Source organism: Notechis scutatus, chromosome Z (genome assembly GCF_049901735.1).
Source record: "Notechis scutatus isolate UNSWTSFEM ecotype Mainland chromosome Z, rNotScu1.2, whole genome shotgun sequence".
Classification (NCBI taxonomy): Eukaryota; Metazoa; Chordata; class Lepidosauria; order Squamata; family Elapidae; genus Notechis; species Notechis scutatus.
In genome coordinates this window covers 67,761,390-67,780,105 of record NC_142025.1, presented here as the reverse complement: position 1 = coordinate 67,780,105, position 18,716 = coordinate 67,761,390, and the positions used below count along the sequence as shown (strand labels likewise).

Here is an 18,716-nt window from a genome sequence, read left to right as displayed (position 1 = left end):
AAGAAGTGTAATAATTAAAAATAAATGTTTGATATGGCTGGCTAATATAAGTTGCAGTGATTGGAAATGGCTAAATGGCTTAGGTGATGTCTTGCAGAAGCAGATACAATTATACAAAATAGGTCTAAAATCAATAATGAAAAATGTGCACAATTTTGGCCAGTTTACAAAATGTATGCTGATTACAGAATTTAGAATTTTTCTTAGTGTTTAGTAACATATATTAGAAATGAAGTGAGTAACAGAAAGTACTGAATAATGTGAAGTTAGGCTTGATGGGAGCCAGAATGAACATGTAGCTTTGATGCCACGTAGGGTTGCATATATTTTTTTTTAAATTAAATTTTGATTGAATTTTACACAGTTAAAAACAACACAACAACAAAACCACACAAATACAAACTTTGCAGTGTTCTATCATCGAGTTTCCCAGTTTCTACTAACTACACACACACACACATTTATTCATTTATATTATTTTTTATTCCTATTGTCCTACTATCCAACCAGTTATACCATTTTTTCCAGACTATAATATATTCTTTCTCTTCCCTCTCTTGCAATTCTAACATGAGTTTTACCATTTCTGTGCAGTCCCTAATTTTCTTTATAATCATATTGTCTGTGGAAGTACTGTCTAATTTCCAGCTCTGGGCTGCATGTCTTATTTGGAAACATAGCGGATTAACTATTTAATCAATCCAAGCTGCAGGTTTTTCCCAAAGCACTTCACTTTTAGATTTTATTATTTCAGACTTTACTAATAAATGATATTCAATCCTACAAGTGTTATTTCTTTTTATCAGAACACCTGTCCTTAACAATAGATTTAAATTAAACATTTGTTCCTGGGACCTAGAGCCACTGACGTTAGCCATTTAAAAATGCATTACTGTACATTGTGTCACAAATCATGTAAGAAATTAGACTTCTGTTAATCAGACCAAAAATCTGATTGTCTACTTATGTCTGTTACTGATATTTCAAAAAATGATTACAAATTTTGCTGCTTATATTATATATGTTGTGTGTATGTGGGTGTGGCCTTGTGCACATGCATGCACACTTTCAAATCAGTTTTTCACTCCTGGTGATTACCTGACACAAATTTCTGCAGTTTTCTTGGCAAAATTTTAGAAGTGGTTTGCCATTGTTTCCTTCTTAAGGCTGAGAGAGTGATTGGCCCAAGGTCATCCAAGGACTTTGTGTCTAATACAGGATTAGAACTTATATGTTTCTAGCCTGATTCCTTAGGTGCTATACCAGTCTTGTTCTCTATAACACCATCTTTGCTTATACAATTTTTGTAATAGAAAAGTTTCTAGACAACTGAAACAAAATATACTGTTCATACACATGAACAATAATAGATTTCCATTTCAAAATATGTTTTTTAAAGTCACCTCTGCATATACAAGTTTATATTGAATTACAATTTCCCACCTGACTAGTAACTATTTTATTTTATTTTTTATTTTACTAGTTTATTGATTTGAGATGTTATACTCTAAATTTTGGTATAAAATGAAAGCAGAAAATAGCTTACAGCATGTTGAAAACTACAAAATTGGTTTCCAAATTAAATAACATTACAAATAATTAAAAAGCAAGCATAGACCTAACAGGCAATCAAATTAAAAATGGATGTAGTGCAATAAAATCTCTTCCCTTTTAAAACAACCCATTTTTCTATTTCTATGGATCTGTATACCATATACTGAAGGCCTTGAGGACCAAGTAGGCCATAGGTAGAATGAGGTGTGCAAAGCTCAAGTCAATTAGCAAAGGCTTTCAGACTTGATATATGGGACAGGGAGAAGAAACCTTAAAGTGCAATTTGAGCTGGCACTATAAATAAGCTGAAGTTTCTTATAGTAAGTGGTTTGATATTGTCAAACCTCCCCTTATACTTGAGGTCATTAAAGAAGTATCTGAGAAGTTTAAAGGCACCATGGCAGAGTTAAAACAGACCACAAAGAAGTCATCAATATCGTTGGTTTTTAGTAAATGAATTTTTTTTGTATTATCCAGGAAAAGAATACTTTACCTGATACGATACTAAATAGGAAGAGCTGTTAAATCTACTTCTTAAAAGGTTGTTTTATGATAGAAGTTATTGATTATATGCACTATGATTATCTTATACTGTTAAAGATGTTTGTTGAAATATACTTAGAAATGAAATTGTGATATGATTGAGAAACTAAAATTGAAGAATGAGTGGCAACAGAAAAACTGACTATACATTCACAGCAGAAATCTAATAAATCCAAGCAGAAATAATTTCGTTAAATAAAACATATCACATAACAAGACAAATCTAGGACACTTAGAATATCGTTTTTGAAGAAAAAAGAGAAATTGTGTTTTTTTTTTATCTAAATGGCCAAAATAGAAATGACCAATAATCACAGATGATGAAGTATTTTTTCTCGATCCTGAGCTCAAAAACAAAGACAGCTTGATGGCCCCACGCCTCTGCAGGGTTGTTTGCAAAAATGAATCAAACAAACGCAAATTCATCTTCTCAATAAATTCACTCGCAAAGAGCAACAACTACCACAATAACCTTCATTCTCATCCTGATCTAACCTTACAGCAACGTGTACGATTTCGTGAACTACGCTCTGAGCTTAAAAGACTACATGAATTAGGTAATACTAATTTATATACATTGACTACCGTGCAGATTGTATCAAAAGCAAGAGCCACAACCCACATCACAATAACCATCACCCAAACATCCAATGTTGGGGCTGCACGCCCCTTACTTTCTCCAGACCCACTACTTCATATCTTAAATGCAAATTACTCAATGCAAGAAGCCTCGCAAATAAAATGCATGAATTCCTCATCTTACTAAGCACAGCCATATTCGACATTATATTTGTCTATGAAACATGGTTGAATGCATCTTTCCCAGATTCCATTACCACTGTAAGAGAATATCACGTTTATCGATCTGATTGCGAAATCTGTAGAGGAGGTGGAGTTGCTATATTCTATAAAAAGTCTCTAAATCTAAAAAAGATTCAAATTATACAAGAGCTTGCTCTTCCTGAGATCATTGTCTGTGAACTGCCCTTAAATACCTCAATCCACTTCTTACTATGCTATTGAGCCTCTGACTGTGCAAACAACTAACTTCACTACTGACATGGGCTGCCTCTTGCCCACACCCTCTTATTTTTCCTGTGACCTCAACTTACCTCTTATAAATTGGACACTAAATGAATGTACATTCATTTATGAACTCATTCATACAACCCTGTACAATGCCGTTACCACACTGGAACTGGATCAGTTAGTATATAACAACACCAGACTAAACAACTGCCTTGACCTCATCTTCTGCAACAGCTCAAACTCAATTTATGGCCTACAAATACAGGAACCATTTTCAAACAGTGACCATAGCATGATTGACTTTTGTCTAAATTTACACCCTCTCAAAGAGGATCATAATGATGGATCTCCAAAATACAATTTTATAAAAGCCAATTATGAACTCATAGCTGCCAACTTTTCATCTCTTAATTGGTACATTCTGTTCTCTGGCTGTAACACTACAGAACAACATTATAATGCTTTCTTGCTTGAACTCAAAAGAGTCATTAAACTATATGTTCCATTAATAACCCCCCCCCCCCAAAAAAAACAATTTACCCAAAATAATAAGAAAATTTCAATCTAAAAAAAATCCTTATGGTGTGAATACAAAACTAAATATGTAACTAACTTTAAAAACTGATACAACACCCTATGCCGACAGATAAAGGCAGAATGCATTAATTACCACTGCAAGCAAGAGGAAAATCTTCTACACACAAAATCCACCAGTGCCTTCTATAACTTTTAAACACCAAACTTAAAGACTCAAAAACCATCCCACTCCTAAAAGGACCAAATGGGAAATACTATAGCAATGAAGCCATTAAGGCAAACCTCTTCAACGCATTCTTCAGTTCAGTCTTTGTAAACAGTAATGGCTTATGCCCCATATTTCCTAATCATACAATGCAATGATCTACAAATTGACTTTACTGAAGATAACATAGAAAATGCACTACATCACCTAAAACCATCCTTATCTATTGGCCCTAATGGCTTATGTGCATATTTCTTAAAAAAGCTCTCCACTACCATAGCAGAATCCCTAAGCATAATATATGAGATATCATTCAGAACCAGCTCCTTACCAAACCTATGGTCTTTAGCAACGGTCATTCCTATCTTCAAAAAAGGTGACCCCCTGCCTGGTTGAAAACTACAGACCAATCTCATTGTGTTGTGTCACATGCAAAGTTATGGAATCAATTATTAATCAATGCATTACCTTCCACCTAGAGTCAAACAGCTTACTCTCCAATAAACAATTTGGCTTCAGAAAAGAATTGTCCTGCAATTTGCAACTTCTACACTGAAAAAAACATATGGACTATATTACTTGACCAGGGCAAAGCAATAGATGTAATTGACATAGACTTCTGCAAAGCCTTTGACTCAGTGGTACATGACAAACTACTATTCAAATTAAATTCTTACAGCATTTCTGGATCCCTTCACAAGTAGATTACTGCCTTCCTGCCTTCAAACAGGCAACAAATAGTAAAAATAGGAAACGCCCTAACACACCCTGCACGAGTTATTAGCAGTGTCCCCCAAGGGACACTCTATATACATGACCTTTGTGATCACCTTATAAGCAACTGCGTCCTCTTCGCTGATGATGTAAAACTATTCAGCACCACCGACAATGCTACCGTCCTTCAAAACAACCTTGATTATGTATCTGAATGGTCGAATAGTTGGCAACTCTAAATCTCGACCAACAAATGCTCTGTCCTACACATTGGTAAAAAAAAAAAATACACCAAGTACAAGCTAGGCAGATATGATCTTGTTGGTGACCCTCACTCTGTCAAGGACCTTGGTGTTCTCATATCGAATGACCTAAGTGCCAAAACTTACTGCAACAGTATTGCCAAAAAGGCTTTAAGAGTTGTTAATCTAATTTTACGCAGCTTCTCCTCTGGTAATACTGATTTGCAAACTAGGGCATTCAAAACCTTTGCTTGACCAATACTTGAATACAGCTCTGCTGTCTGGAATCCGCACTGTATATCAGACATAAATACAATTGAGCAAGTCCAGAAGTATTTTACAAGAAGAGTACTACATTCCTCTGTTTGCAACAGAATACCCTACACCACCAGACTTGAGATTCTAGGCTTAGACAACCTTGAACTACGCCGGCTAAAATTGAACTTAAGTATAGTACATAAAATCATATGTTACAATGTTTTACCAGTTAATGAATAGTTCAGTTTTAACCACAACAACAGATATAAACTTAATGTAAACCACTGCAAACTTAATTGTAGGAAGTATGATTTCAGCAATGGAGTAGTCAATGTCTTGAACTCACTACCTGATTCTGTTATCACATGCTCAAACCCCCACTCCTTTACCCTCAAACTAACCTCTATAGACCTTACCCCATTCCTAAGAGGTCTGTAAAGGGCGTGCATAAGCGCACAATCATGCCTACCATCCCTGTCCTATTGTCCCCAATTATTAGTTCCTATTTCTTATATTTAAACTTATGTTTATTCTTATTTTATAATGTAAGCATTTAACTAAATAAATAATTTTTTTAAAGTAGCAATTAGAGTTAAGGGGGAAAAGAAGGGAGAAAGGAAAGGAGGAGATTAGAATGATTTTTCTTACAATATTTTTTTCCTTATCTTTTTTTTTTAACTTTTTTAAAATCTATTTTTACCATCAGATTTCAAAGTTTGCTATACAGGCAATTCTCAACTTAAAACCATTCATTTAGTGTCTGTTTAAAGTTACATCAGCACTGATAAAAGTGTCTTAGGACCACTTTTCACACTTATGACTGTTGTGGCATCCCCATTGTCACATGATTGATATAGGGTTGCTTGGCAACTGGCATGTATTTCTGACAGTTGCACTGTTCCAGGGTCACGTGATCACTAGTTGTAACTGTTAGATATGGGCTAGATTAAAGAGGCAGGACAACAGTAGAAGGAAAGGATTTCTTTATTTAGCTCTGAACAAAGATTGCCACCAGGTGTGCCTGCTGTTCTTTTTACAGATTGCTGTCCACAATTTCAGCCACTGATGGCTGTTCATTTTCCTGCCTGGAAAATGAACCAGTGGGGGAAGTCTGACATCACTGACTTTTCCCCATTGAATATCTAACACCCCTCCCCTCCTGGAAGAAGCATTCATCCGACACTGACTTTTGCCCATTGACACCCCTCCCCTCCTGGAAGAAGCATTCATCCGACACTGACTTTTGCCCATTGACACCCCTCCCCTCCTGGAAGAAACATTCATCTGATCAGCTCTCACTCACAGACATAATCACGTAAGTAGGTGGGACTCCTGTGTGTGTGACTGGACCTTCGCAGTTCAACCTCACCAGCAGTGGCAATCTGACTAGTTGGGGTCTGTTGTCACTCCAGAGCCAGCCCTTTGAGCTGCCTCAAGGTTTTTCAGGGGCAGGACTGGCTCTTACGGAACAGAGGGCTCTGACTTTCTTTGCTGGATTCTCCCCCCTTCAGCTAAGTTATCCTGCGGTGTACTTGAGTTTGAGTTCCACCCTAGAGTGGGGAAGCTTCTGTAATTCTTTCCATTCCATTGTTTCTACATCTTTGGGTGCAGCTAGGTGTTTTGTAGAGGCGATTTCCACAATATCCCAGGAATAGAGCTCTCTTCCTCTGTTCTGTTGTATCCTGCAATGAATTTGCTTCTAAAAACATTTGAAATTGTCCCATGTACGTGACCCAGTCATGCTTTGTTGGATCAAAAGGTTCTGGTTGAGCGTGGGTGGACATTCTGATGATCAGCACGGTGATAGCAGCATTCTGTTGTAAGAATTTTCCATCTACACCTCGTTTCCTTTGTTCTCTTCTAGTATCCCATCCTTGTTGTCAGTGTTAGATATGGGCTAGATTGAAGAGGCAGGACAACGATAGAAGGAAAGGATTTCTTTATTTAGCTCTGAACAAAGATTGCCACCAGGTGTGCCTGCTGTTCTTTTTACAGGCTGCTGTCCACAATTTCAGCCAGTGATGGCTGTTTATTTTCCCACCTGGAAAATGAACCAATGGGAAGTCTGACATCACTGACTTTTCCCCATTGAATATCTAACAGTAACAGAGGTGGTATTCACGAGGTTCTGACCAGTTCTGGAGAACCGGTAGCGGACATTTTGAGTAGTTCGGAGAACCGGCAAATACCACTCTGACTGGAAATTTTACAGTATCCTTCTCCTACCATGGCCACCAAGCCATGCCCACAGAACTGGTAGTAAAAAAAATTTGAATCCCACCACTGAGTAGTAACCTTCCCAGATGCTTCCAACAAGCAAAATCATTGGGGGAAGGCAGTTTTCCTTAATGACCACATAATTCATTTAACAACTCTGGTGATTTGCTTAACTCTGGCAAAAAAAATCATAAAATAAGCAAAACTCACTTAACTGACTTGTTCAGGAACAGAAATTTGGAGCTCAATTGTTGTTATAAGTTGAGGACTATCTGTAATGTAAAGTTCATTTTATGTATGCCTGTGTATTCTTTTCCCTTTTTGTTTTTGCTATTATTTTATTTTCTTAATTTAAAAAAATAATTAAAAATAAGGGATGTGATAATTCAGTCAGGCTATCAACAATGCTCTTGAGAGCTACCAGTTTACCACAAGTGTGGGGTTTAGCAGCAAACCTCCTGGAGAATTACACTTTAAGAGGTAAAATTAGAATTCCTTTTCATTGGATAAAACTAATATAATTTTTTTGGAATATGGTAGGGGAGGGGTTAGGATACACCCAGATCCAATTCTCTAATCTATAACTAACTCCTTTGCCAATTTCGGTTTATTTATTTATTTTGTCAAATGTTTACAATATAATTGAAATAAGAATAAACATAAGTTTAAATACATGAAATAGGAAGTAATAATTGGGGACAATGGGAAAGGGACGGTAGACATGATTGTGTGCTTATGCACGCCCCTTACAGATCTCTTAGGAATGGGATGAGGTCGATAGAGGTTAGATTGAGTGGGGGTAAAAGAGTGGGGTTTGAGCATGTGATTACAGAATCAGGTAGTGAGTTCCAGACATTGACCACTTTGTTTCTGAAATTGTACTTCCTGCAATTGAGTTTGGAGTAGTTTACATTTAGTTTATATCTGTTGTGTGCTCTTGTGTTGTTGCGGTTAAAGCTGAAATATTCATTAACTGGTAAAACGTTGTAACATATGATTTTATGTACTATGCTAAAGCCCAATCTTAGCCGGCATAGTTCAAGGTTGTCTAAGCCTTGAATCTCAAGTTTGATGGTGTAGGATATTCTGTTGCGAACAGAGGAATGTAGTATTCTTCTTGTTATATACTTCTGGACTCAGTCAATTGTATTGATGTCTGATATACAGTGCGGATTCCAGACAGTGGAGCTGTATTTAAGTATTGGAATAGCAAAGGTTTTGAATGCCCTAGTTTGCAAATCAGTGTTACCAGAGGAGAAGCTGTGTAAGATCAGATTGACAACTGTTAAAGCCTTTTTTGTGATGTTGTTGCAGTGAGCTCTGGCACTTAGGTCATTCTATATGAGAACTCCAAGGTCTTTGACAGAGTGAGGGTCGTCAACGAGGTCATATCCATCTAGCTTGTATTTGGTGTATTGATTTTTTTTACCAATATGTAGGACAATATGTTGGTCGAGATTTGAAGTTGCCAACTGTTTGACCATTCAGACACATAATTAAGGTTGCTTTGAGGGAACATAGCATTATCAGTGGTGTTGAATAGTTTTACATCATCAGCGAAGAGGACTCAGTTACTTATAAGATGATCACAAAGTTCATTTATATACAGTGTAAAGAGTGTGAGTCCTAGAACACTCCCTTGGGGGACACCGCTGTTAACTGGTACAGGGTTTGATAAGGCATTTCCTTTTTTTTTAACTAATTGTTGCCTGGTTATGCACATGTATAATCACATTGTTATCCAATGATGCTTTACAGCACATAAAAAGATGTACATATGAGGTTTTGAACATTGTCCTTCTTTCCCTTCTCAGACGCTACCTTGGGATCTGTGGACGGTATGGTTGGCTTTTATTTCTTTGTTTGTTTGTTTTATATTTCAAGTTTTGTTTTATATTTTAATGTGCAAAATATATCAATCACAAAAAAGTTGTCTAAATTTTGAGAGGCCAGTTAGTGAAAGAAATAAGTAAGAAATAAGTAAGAGAAAGAAATAAGTAAGAGAATAACAGTTAAATGTTGATTTCTGTACATTAATAGTCACAAATTACTGATACCGATACTCTGTACCATAAATTTATAAATGAACTTTAAACAAACATAATTCAAAAGCACATCATGTTGTTGGATTAATTGGTTTTATTGGTTTTAGTTCACTGAGTAGACTCTATCCAGTGGAAATCATCTTTATCTGCATTTAAGACTGACCATGAAACAAAAGCTTGAAACATTTTGATTTTGCTCAGTTAAACCACCACCCCACCCCACCACCCCATCTTCAGATCTAGAAATTATTTTAAAGTAATTTTACTGGTTGAACAGAGCAAAGCTGATGCTCATTATCCCTCCCTCTAACATGGACTGTGCCCTGGCTTGGATGCTCCATCGCCTCAATCTGTAAATACCTTCTTGGTGTTCTTTGAGCTTACTTGTTTCCTTGCAGACCTTTTGTTTTCCAGCTAAGTAGCATCTTCAGTGTAAAAAGGGAATAGGGTTTGCTCTGTTTATATACTGTATATTGCTCTGTCAATGATGGTAGGAGTGTTGATTTCTGCTTGGTAGTTCTTGTTTAGTCTGTTTTCTGCTTGATTGTTTGACTGACTTCATAGTTTCTTGACTGAGGTATTTTTTTTTCTGCTTGATTTTTTTTTCTGCTTAACCCTGGTGTTAATCCAGGGTTAATCCTCTTATTGGGTGATTGGTTGCTGGTAAGAGGTGTTCTGGTCTTTTTGTTTCCTTTGTAGCTTTTTGTCTCTTGAATAGTGTGTAAATGTTTATTTCTATATGCTTATTGATGGCTGATTTCTTTGAGTTGCCAAGCTTCTAGGAATTTCTGATTTGGATTTGGATTGATCTAGGATGTTCACAGTTTCCTATTTGGGACTATGGTTAAGCCTGTTCATGTGTTGCAAAATTAAGGCATTTTCATTGTGTCTTCTGACTATTAGTTGGTGTTTATAAATGCACTTTGGATCTTTCAATTTATTTAATAAGTTTCTTTTCAGTAACATGATGCAATATCCTCTCCATTTTCTCTGATCTTTTATTTTTAATATTTTCTTTCCTCACAGACCAATAATGAGGTGGTGCAGCCGGTAAGTAATGTCTTTCTTCAAATGTAGATTTCCTTACAGATGTTACAAATTGTATTAATTCCTTAATTTAGTCAGTTAATTTTGAGTTCTGTATTTTTTTCTCCCTAACCTTTATCATGCTCATCTTGTTTTTTTTTCTTTACTTTCCTACTTATTTAAAGCCTGATTCTCCAAAAAGTCATTCCCTGTGTAACCTCATCATGGAGGAAAATCCAGACAGTGGGTCAACAGAAGATCTTAACAAGCCCCAAACTGATTTAGGTTTACTCAATGTGGGCCTAGATCCAGATTCCCTCAAGGAGGCAGCCATTGAGGGCCAGGAAAGAACTGCTGGTGATCCTATGCCTTTTCTTCAGGCAGAGGAAAGTTCAGCAGAATTATCTGATATGCTAGCTACTCCTACTTTGCCTGCTGTAGGCGAGCATGTGGATGGTGCATCATGGACAGCTTATGCGAATGAACATGAAACTACTTTCCTAAAACCCTGCCTGGACATTAGTCATAGTGAAGATGATGGCATTGACCTGGTGGAGAATAACCAACTTTTAGTGAGTGAAACTTTGGCTGAGACGTCTTCAGTGAAAACTGACAGCTTTTCGGGTGGCAAGCCATTTAGTGTGGAAATGACAAAAGAGATGAATCCGGGCTTAGAAGACACTTTCTGGACAAATACAGATCCACGTGAAAAGGTAGACACCAGAGGTCCTAAGCTCAAGGAGTCCTTCAATTAAATTGAATGTCTTAAGCCATTAGGACAACCTGATAATGAAGCTGTAAAAAAGACTGAGATAGAAATTAGACAAGATTTAGAATGTACAAATGGGCAACAAGAAACAATTACTGATAGTTGTCCCCAGAAATTTGATGTAGAATTTAATAGAGCTGATGTGGTTAATGAGACAGTTGGAAGAGATTTCAAGAATATGAGCAGCTCTACAGCTCTAGAACATAATAGACTTGAAATGCAAAATGCTTTGTGTTCCCTGTGTCGGGATCCTGAAGAAACATGTGAGGATAAGGGGGCCATAAAATGCATACAGGAAAGTGATATGGCAAGTATTATAGAAACTGCTAACATTCAAGTCAAAGGCAAATTTTCTACAGAGATTGGAAAACTTGGGTATTATTTTGAAGCAAAAGAGGCAGAAGAGCTTTGTAAAAAACATGAAGACTGTGGCCTCAATATCTCTCAAGAGAATAAAGATATTGAATGTAAAGCTACCTGTATATCCTTTGACAAGGATATGACTCTGCAGCACGGGCTTGAGAATCCAACTAATGCATATTTCAGTATTTCTGGGTTAGAGAATATGGAAGGTAAATTGGAGGATAGGGAAATGTTTTGTTTGCCTGAAGAACCTAACATTAGTTTACACAAAGTGCTAGAGACAGAACCCTGGGATGACAGCTGGGATCCTACATTTAATTCTGATGCCTGGGGGTTTTTTAGCCAGTCAAGTAGTTATGATTCCTGTCCCTTTCCTCCCACACAATAATCTCTCGAAGGAAACTTGGATAATCTATGGCCAAGTTTCATACAAGATTTAGGAGAATTAAATAATAGCTGGGGAACTGCATGTGTAATGACCAGTCAGCAGAATCAGGAAGTGGCTTTACAGCAAGGATCATCTGGGGAAGAGACAAACATTAGCACCTGTGGATCAAACAAGATAAGTAGGCCACTGATTCTGTTCCAAATGGGAAACTCTGGAAATGCTAGCACCGAAAACTTCACTAGCCCCAAAGAAAATGAGACCAACAACTCAGATTTATCTGAAGATGAAATTGCTAACCGGAGATATGGATTGTTATACCAACAAACTGAGGCTGATGAAGAAGAGGTACCTACCCTATTATATAGCATAGTTTAGAAAAGAGAGATTCCCTAAGTGATATTTACCTTTGTATAAAATATGAATTTTATAAACAGCTCTCCTTATCTTTCTTTTGCTATGTAGTCATGCATTCATGGCACAATTCAACCATATAATTATGCTAGGTTGACCACAAAAAGGTTGACTGTTGAATATGCCATCTTACTTTGTACCACATCTTGTTTTGGAATTTTGCGTTTAGATAGTTTATGTTGCTGGCATCTCTTCCAATTATCAAAGTGTATCACTGTGCTTTCTTTTTATTATTTTTTTAAATTTTATTGTCATTCTTTCCCTTCACTTTAAAAGATGTATATGTTTGGGGCCATGCACAATTAAGACTTTGATATTAAAATCTGTCTTCTAATTTTTAATTTGGCCTAGGCATCAAGCAACACTTTTAATGGATTTGCACAGGTAAGGAGTAACTTTATTTTATTTATATATCTATTTATCTAAAATATTTTGTAGCCATCCTTCTTAAAACACAACTCTGGGAGCTCACAACAACAATAAAACCCTAGATTACATTTTAAAAAAAGCCACTTCAGTAACCCACCCAAGGCCTCCTTACTCTATCCCAGAGTAAAAGGTCAGGTCTTGATGACCTCCCAGAAGACTAAAAGAGTTGAGGCCTGCTGTATCACTGGAAAGAGGGTACGCTATAAAGTAGGGGAAAGCCATGAAAAAGCACCTTTCTGAGGTCCTCTAGATAGCAATATTTCAGGGAACAGATTTGGAGCATGCTTATTGTATTTTATCCAGCGGATACTGTCAAAGACAAACCATTTTGCAATCAGTCCATTCCTGTGCCCTGTAGGGCTGTAAACATGATACCAGGATCTTTAATTTTACTTGGAAGGAAACTGGCAGCCAGTGCTGCTTGAGCAACACATGGGCAAATCTTGAAGCACCCAGCACTACGTGTGTCCATGTTCTGGACTAGTTGCAGCTATTGGGTAGTCGTCAAGGGCAGCCTAATGTAAAAGTATTGGAGTAATACAAAGATGGAAATAACTTAAGACATGAATAACAGTAAGTAAGGCTTCTCAATCCATGAAAGGATAAAATTTGCACTCAAGTTGAATCTATGCAAAGCCTTTTCCAGTCATGGCTGCCAACTACTTATTGATTAGGACCCGTGAATGCAGGAGGACCCTCAAATTGTACACAAGGTCAGTCCAAGAAAGTGCTACCTCATCAGAGTAAAACATGAATATCACCAAACACTGGGGGGACGGACGATCCAAAAGACATTCTATCTTGTAAGGGTTGAGTTGATGTTAGTTTCTCCCTATCCCTATAGAGGTATACAGACTTTGAATCTAAAGTAAGATCCCTTACTGCACCTGTGAGGAGCTCATTAAGGCCATGCCTTTTCCTGTACTTGTACAACAGTCTCAAAAAAATCATGTGGATTAAGAAACAGTAGAGAAGCAACAATGGTCTGCCTTCATGCTCCATGGATCCCTTATAAATGAAAAAACAATTCAAAGTACTACCCAAAAAATGTTAGTGTAAGAATGCTGTAATAATGAATGACATTGAATGAAATTTGCTGTTTAATAAGAAAATAGAACAGAAAAGTTTTAATGTCCAACCTTTATAATAATAATTCAGAATGCCTCATTTGATTACAAAGTCAGTTTGTTTCTGAAAGGAATGTTTTTGCAAATCTCAATCCCCAGAATCCATATTAGAAGCTTGCTTAACTCACTAAGAACTATGAAAAAAATGTCAATTATCAAATGCTGGGAAAATATTCAATTAAATAAGAAGACAAAATTAGAGTTGTATGTATTGGGGAATAGTTTTTTATATTGTACATAATTTTTAGAAGGTTTTTAAATGCTGATGCTTAAATGATTCTCTAGATGTATTCTTTCTATGTGTACATTCCCAGGATACCTCCCTGTTTTCATTGCAGCCAAGTCAGGAGGACATTATAGATAGTAAGGTAAGTTGTTGCTTTTTGTATCAACTTGTATTAACCTCACTTTCTAATTGCTTTTGGAAATTGCCATTTTAAATCTATTAGAGACTTCCAGAACAATAAGTTTGGAAAATATTGATATAGGATGTGTTCAACAAAGAAAATTAATTTTAAGCCTAATAGCTTAAAGAATTTAGTACAAAGTTAAATAAAATTTTGCTGTAAAAAAGTTATAAATGGACTAAAGTTTAGACACATTTTGAATATTTACTTTTATTGTAAATTTTTCTCTATCCTAGGTCATAACAAAGAGAAATGATGATTATAGAAACTTGAGACTAAAGATTCTAAGCAGAAGAAAAAAATAATATAAGCCTGTGCTTATCAGTTAATGTTGGGACTTAATGACACATATGACAAAATGACACAACATTATAACATCAGTAATATTAAAGAAAATATTTGAAGAGTAGAGCCAGACATTAGTAACTATGATACAGTAATTAAGTAATGATGCCTGCTTTTATGGATAGACTATGTTTAAAAGATATCAATGAAGGAATCAAAGATATGGAACAAATTTTATCTGACAAAACAATGTTGAAACTATAAATGACATGCAAAAAGAATCATTTTGGAAAAGAATATTCAAAAGAAACTTTGTAAAATTTTAAAATTTAAAAGACAACCATAAATGATAAACTAAGAAAATAATCTAGAAAATATTTTGTTATTGGATGTACAAAAGATGCTAATTAAAGCCTTGAAGAAATATGTGTGATGGGATGAAGCATTGAAGAGAAATCAAACCAGATTTAGGATTTAGGAAATTGTGTGAACCCAAACATCGAGCTTTATTTGTCTGCTTTTCCCAATTGAAGGCTGAAGAAGCAGCTCCATCTTTGGAAATCCAGGCAGAGGAAGACATCAATATTGCTGCCTCTGATACCAAGCCAGAAGCACAGGCTTTGGAGATTGATAATTCCACAGCTGAAACTGTGGTGAGTAATTGGTAAAGTGATTTTAGAATTGATTATCACCCAATTATTATAGACAGTCAGTAGAGAAAATCTTCATTTGGGTCTTTGCTGTTTGATGAGAGGATTGAACCTGTCCCACCAAGACCAATGTTCAAATCTCATACTAAGCATCAGGGGCACTGGGATAGGATAAAAAAGTCAGGATGGTGGGCAAAACACATAATCAAAGCCACATATAAACCTGTGTAAAATTTGCTTTTACTTTTTTTTATGCTTCACAGTTGCTAGGATTTATAGCTGCACTGAAAGACAAATGGAAACATTAATATTATTTGCAAGGGATTATATTAACATTCCCTGAGAATTAAAAGAATTAAAAGAAATGATTTTTCTTACATTAACATAAAACATCAAAATCATTTCACAATATAAAATCCCCTTTACTTCCTACATTGCTCACCATTCTTTTGTTTTTAATCCACAGCATGTTGCGATTATGACAACTGCATAACATATCTCCTTATTTGCATGTCATGGTTGTGGTTGGTTGAGGTTAGTACTTTAATCACTAGGAAATACCAGGATTGTAAGATAAATTGGAATGTGTATGTATAAGTGTAAATAAATGAATCAATGAATCTCCAGGGAGACGTGGAGCCTGGTGAGAGGTGAGAGCTGCGAAAGTTTTGACAGCAGCGGCGAAGGTGCTGGACAGCGAAAGAATTTGTGAAAAGGAAACCAGAAAATAATAAGATCTGAATAAAGCTGGAAGGGGCAAAAAAGAAGAGATACATAAGAGAAACTTTGTAGAGCATTAACTTTTTGGTGTTACATAGTCTATGAATAGAAAATAAAATAAAAATAGAGACTTGGAAATTTTGAAACTATGGTTAATAGCTAAGATGAATGGAGTCTCTATAAGAACAATGATTTTTCAATATAGAGTGTGACAATTAGAAGAGAGAGTCATCTGTTGAACATCTGTTGGACAGTAATTGGTAGTGTCAAAAAAAATCCTTATTGACTGTTCAATATAGTTACTATCAAATATCAATATAAGTTATATCTACTATTAAAATTGCTATATAGGATATTAGAATAAGATAGCCTAATTATATTGTGGTGATATTGCTGAGAATATTATAATTACTATAATTAATATTTTTATAAGGATAAAAATAAGATTAAGGAATTATTTAGCAACATTGATATTGGGATATTCTTATTGTTGTTCTTTGATTGTTGATTCCCTACCTAGGGCCTAAATCTCCCCTCCCCTCCACTGAATAAAGGGAACAAAGGAGCAAAAGAAAAATAGTTAAAGAATACTATCAATAGATGATTGGTTAATGCCCACATAAAGATAAAAAATATAAATTAACAGTGGAGGAACAAAGAGGTGGAAGTAATAAGTGGGATATTTTGTTAAACAATAATTTTTGAAAAATCTGTTCAATATGGCAAGCAACCCAAATTTGACAAAATAGGTGTGGGCTCCATGATGTCTTCTAGCCCTTCGACACAAAAATTGATCGAAGATATGATCCAGAGGGAACGATCTAACCCTATAAGGATCACCAAATAATGATGCAGAACATGCAAGAAGTTATGTAAAAAATCAAGAAGCCATGTTAAAAAATCATGAAGACTTTAAAAAGATTGGTGTTATAAGAAATGACACAAGCGAATTAAAAGAAAAGATGCAATTGATAGATGGGAAGTTTGAAGCCTTCCAGGTACAAATTACTAAAAAATGAGCAGAAACTAGTAGAAGTAGAAGAAAGACTCTCCAAAGAAGAAAAGAAACTTGTGGAGATGAATGAGAAACTAACCCTGGTTAACAAGGAATTAGAAACATCAGTGATCTTCTTAGAAGCAGAGAGAGCTGCCCAATATCTTCGGCTCCAAAATATAACAGAAGAAAAAGAAGATTTACCAGAAAAGATGACTGAATTATTGGGAGCTTTAGAGCAGGGGTGGGCAAACTTTTTGGCTCGGGGGCCGCATTCACTTTTAAAATTTGACAGACGGGCCGGGTCAGCACAAGATTTTTTGGGAATCGCCCCCTTCCCCCCTTCTTCTCCTTCTCCTCCCTCGGAGGCCCCCTGAGTCAGGAGTTGCTACTGCCGGCACGGCTCCACGCGGCTCCAGTCCCACGTTGCCTTGGGAAGGGAAAGGCAAAAGGAAGAGCCGCGGCGGTGCTTTGCAACAGCAGCAGCGGCACTGGAGGTTCAGGCTCAGCGGCTCCTGGTTTTGCCTTTCCCTTCCCAAGGCAACGCAGGACTGGAGCCGCGCGAGCTGCGCCGGCGGTAGCAACTCCTGACAGCCCCAGCCGGACACCTGAGCAGAGCCGGGCAGAACTGCCTGTTGCTGCTGCGGGCGCTGCTGCGGGTGTCTGGCTGCCCAAGTAAAGAACCGCACCAGCTCAGGGCAACTGTGAGGAGCAAGAGGGGAGAGGCAGAGAAGGAGGCAGAGAAGGAGGAGAGCAGCTGGTCAGTTGGGGGAGGCTTCTTGTGCTGCGAAAGAGGCGGCTAATGATCTCCGGCTCCACTCTGCTTCTCCAACATCCGGCGCTGCCCTGTTCTGTGCACCGGCTGCTCGGACTTGCTGGGCCTGACACAGAACAGGGTGGCGCCGGATGTTGGAGAAGCAGAGCTGAGCCGGAGATCATTAGCGCCCTTTTGCAGCACAAGAAGGGTGGTGCCGGACCATTGGAGAAGTGGAGCAAAGCCGGAGATTAGTAGCTGCCTCTTTCGGGCGCAGAAAGCTTCCCCCAACCAGCCGGCTGGTCTCTTTCTCCTCGGCCATACAAAACAAACAGACAGAGAAGGAGGAGAGCAGCTGGTCAGTTGGGGGAGGCTTCTTGTGCTGCCAAAGAGGCAGCTAATGATCTCCGGCTCCGCTCTGCTTTTCCAACATCCGGCGCTGCCCTGTTCTGTGCGCCGGCTGCTCGGACTTTCTGGGCCTGACACAGAACAGGGTGGCGCCAGATGTTGGAGAAGCAGAGCGGAGCCGGAGATCATTAGCCGCCTCTTTCGCAGCACAAGAAGAACAGGGTGGTGCCGGACCATTGGAGAAGCGGAGCAAAGCCGGAGATTAGTAGCTGCCTCTTTCGGCGCAGAAAGCTTCCCCCAACCAGCCGGCTGGTCTCCTCCTTCTCTGCCTGTTTGTTCTGTATGGCCGAGGAGGAGGAGACCAGCTGAGAAGCACGCTGCCAGGCGGGGGCCACGCGGTGCAGGGCAACACGCCACCGCCCAGCCCTGGCTTGGGAAAGCAGTGGGCATTCCCGGGCGGTGGCCTTGGCCCCGCTAGCAGAGAAGCAGCTGCCCAGCTCCGTGTTGTGTGTGCAATTTTTGGCGCGTGGCGCGGTCTCTTTGGCCGGCCCCAATTTTTTTTCAGAGGGGAATATTTTTTTTTCAGAGGCGGGCCGTATTAATATGACCAACGGGCCGGATGTGTCCCGCGGGCCGTAGTTTGCCCACCCCTGCTTTAGAGACTGAGAATGGTCTCAGAAATGGATGAGATATACAGGGTC

At 37.8% G+C, this 18,716-nt stretch overlaps 1 protein-coding gene across 3 annotated transcripts in view; it reads left to right on the top strand.

Annotated features, from left to right (window-relative positions):
- Positions 1–18,716, top strand: part of AMPH (amphiphysin) — a 172,244-nt gene that overhangs the window by 117,638 nt on the left and 35,890 nt on the right. For 2 of the 3 annotated variants that reach the window (XM_087947664.1, XM_087947665.1), the window contains exons 13-18: positions 9,114–9,137; positions 10,371–10,394; positions 10,556–11,083; positions 12,653–12,685; positions 14,172–14,225; positions 15,083–15,202. In XM_087947664.1, the coding sequence (XP_087803790.1) occupies positions 9,114–9,137; positions 10,371–10,394; positions 10,556–11,083; positions 12,653–12,685; positions 14,172–14,225; positions 15,083–15,202 (783 nt within the window). The remainder of the gene's footprint in view (positions 1–9,113; positions 9,138–10,370; positions 10,395–10,555; positions 11,084–12,652; positions 12,686–14,171; positions 14,226–15,082; positions 15,203–18,716) is intronic. The other variant, XM_026674838.2, reaches the window with a different exon arrangement.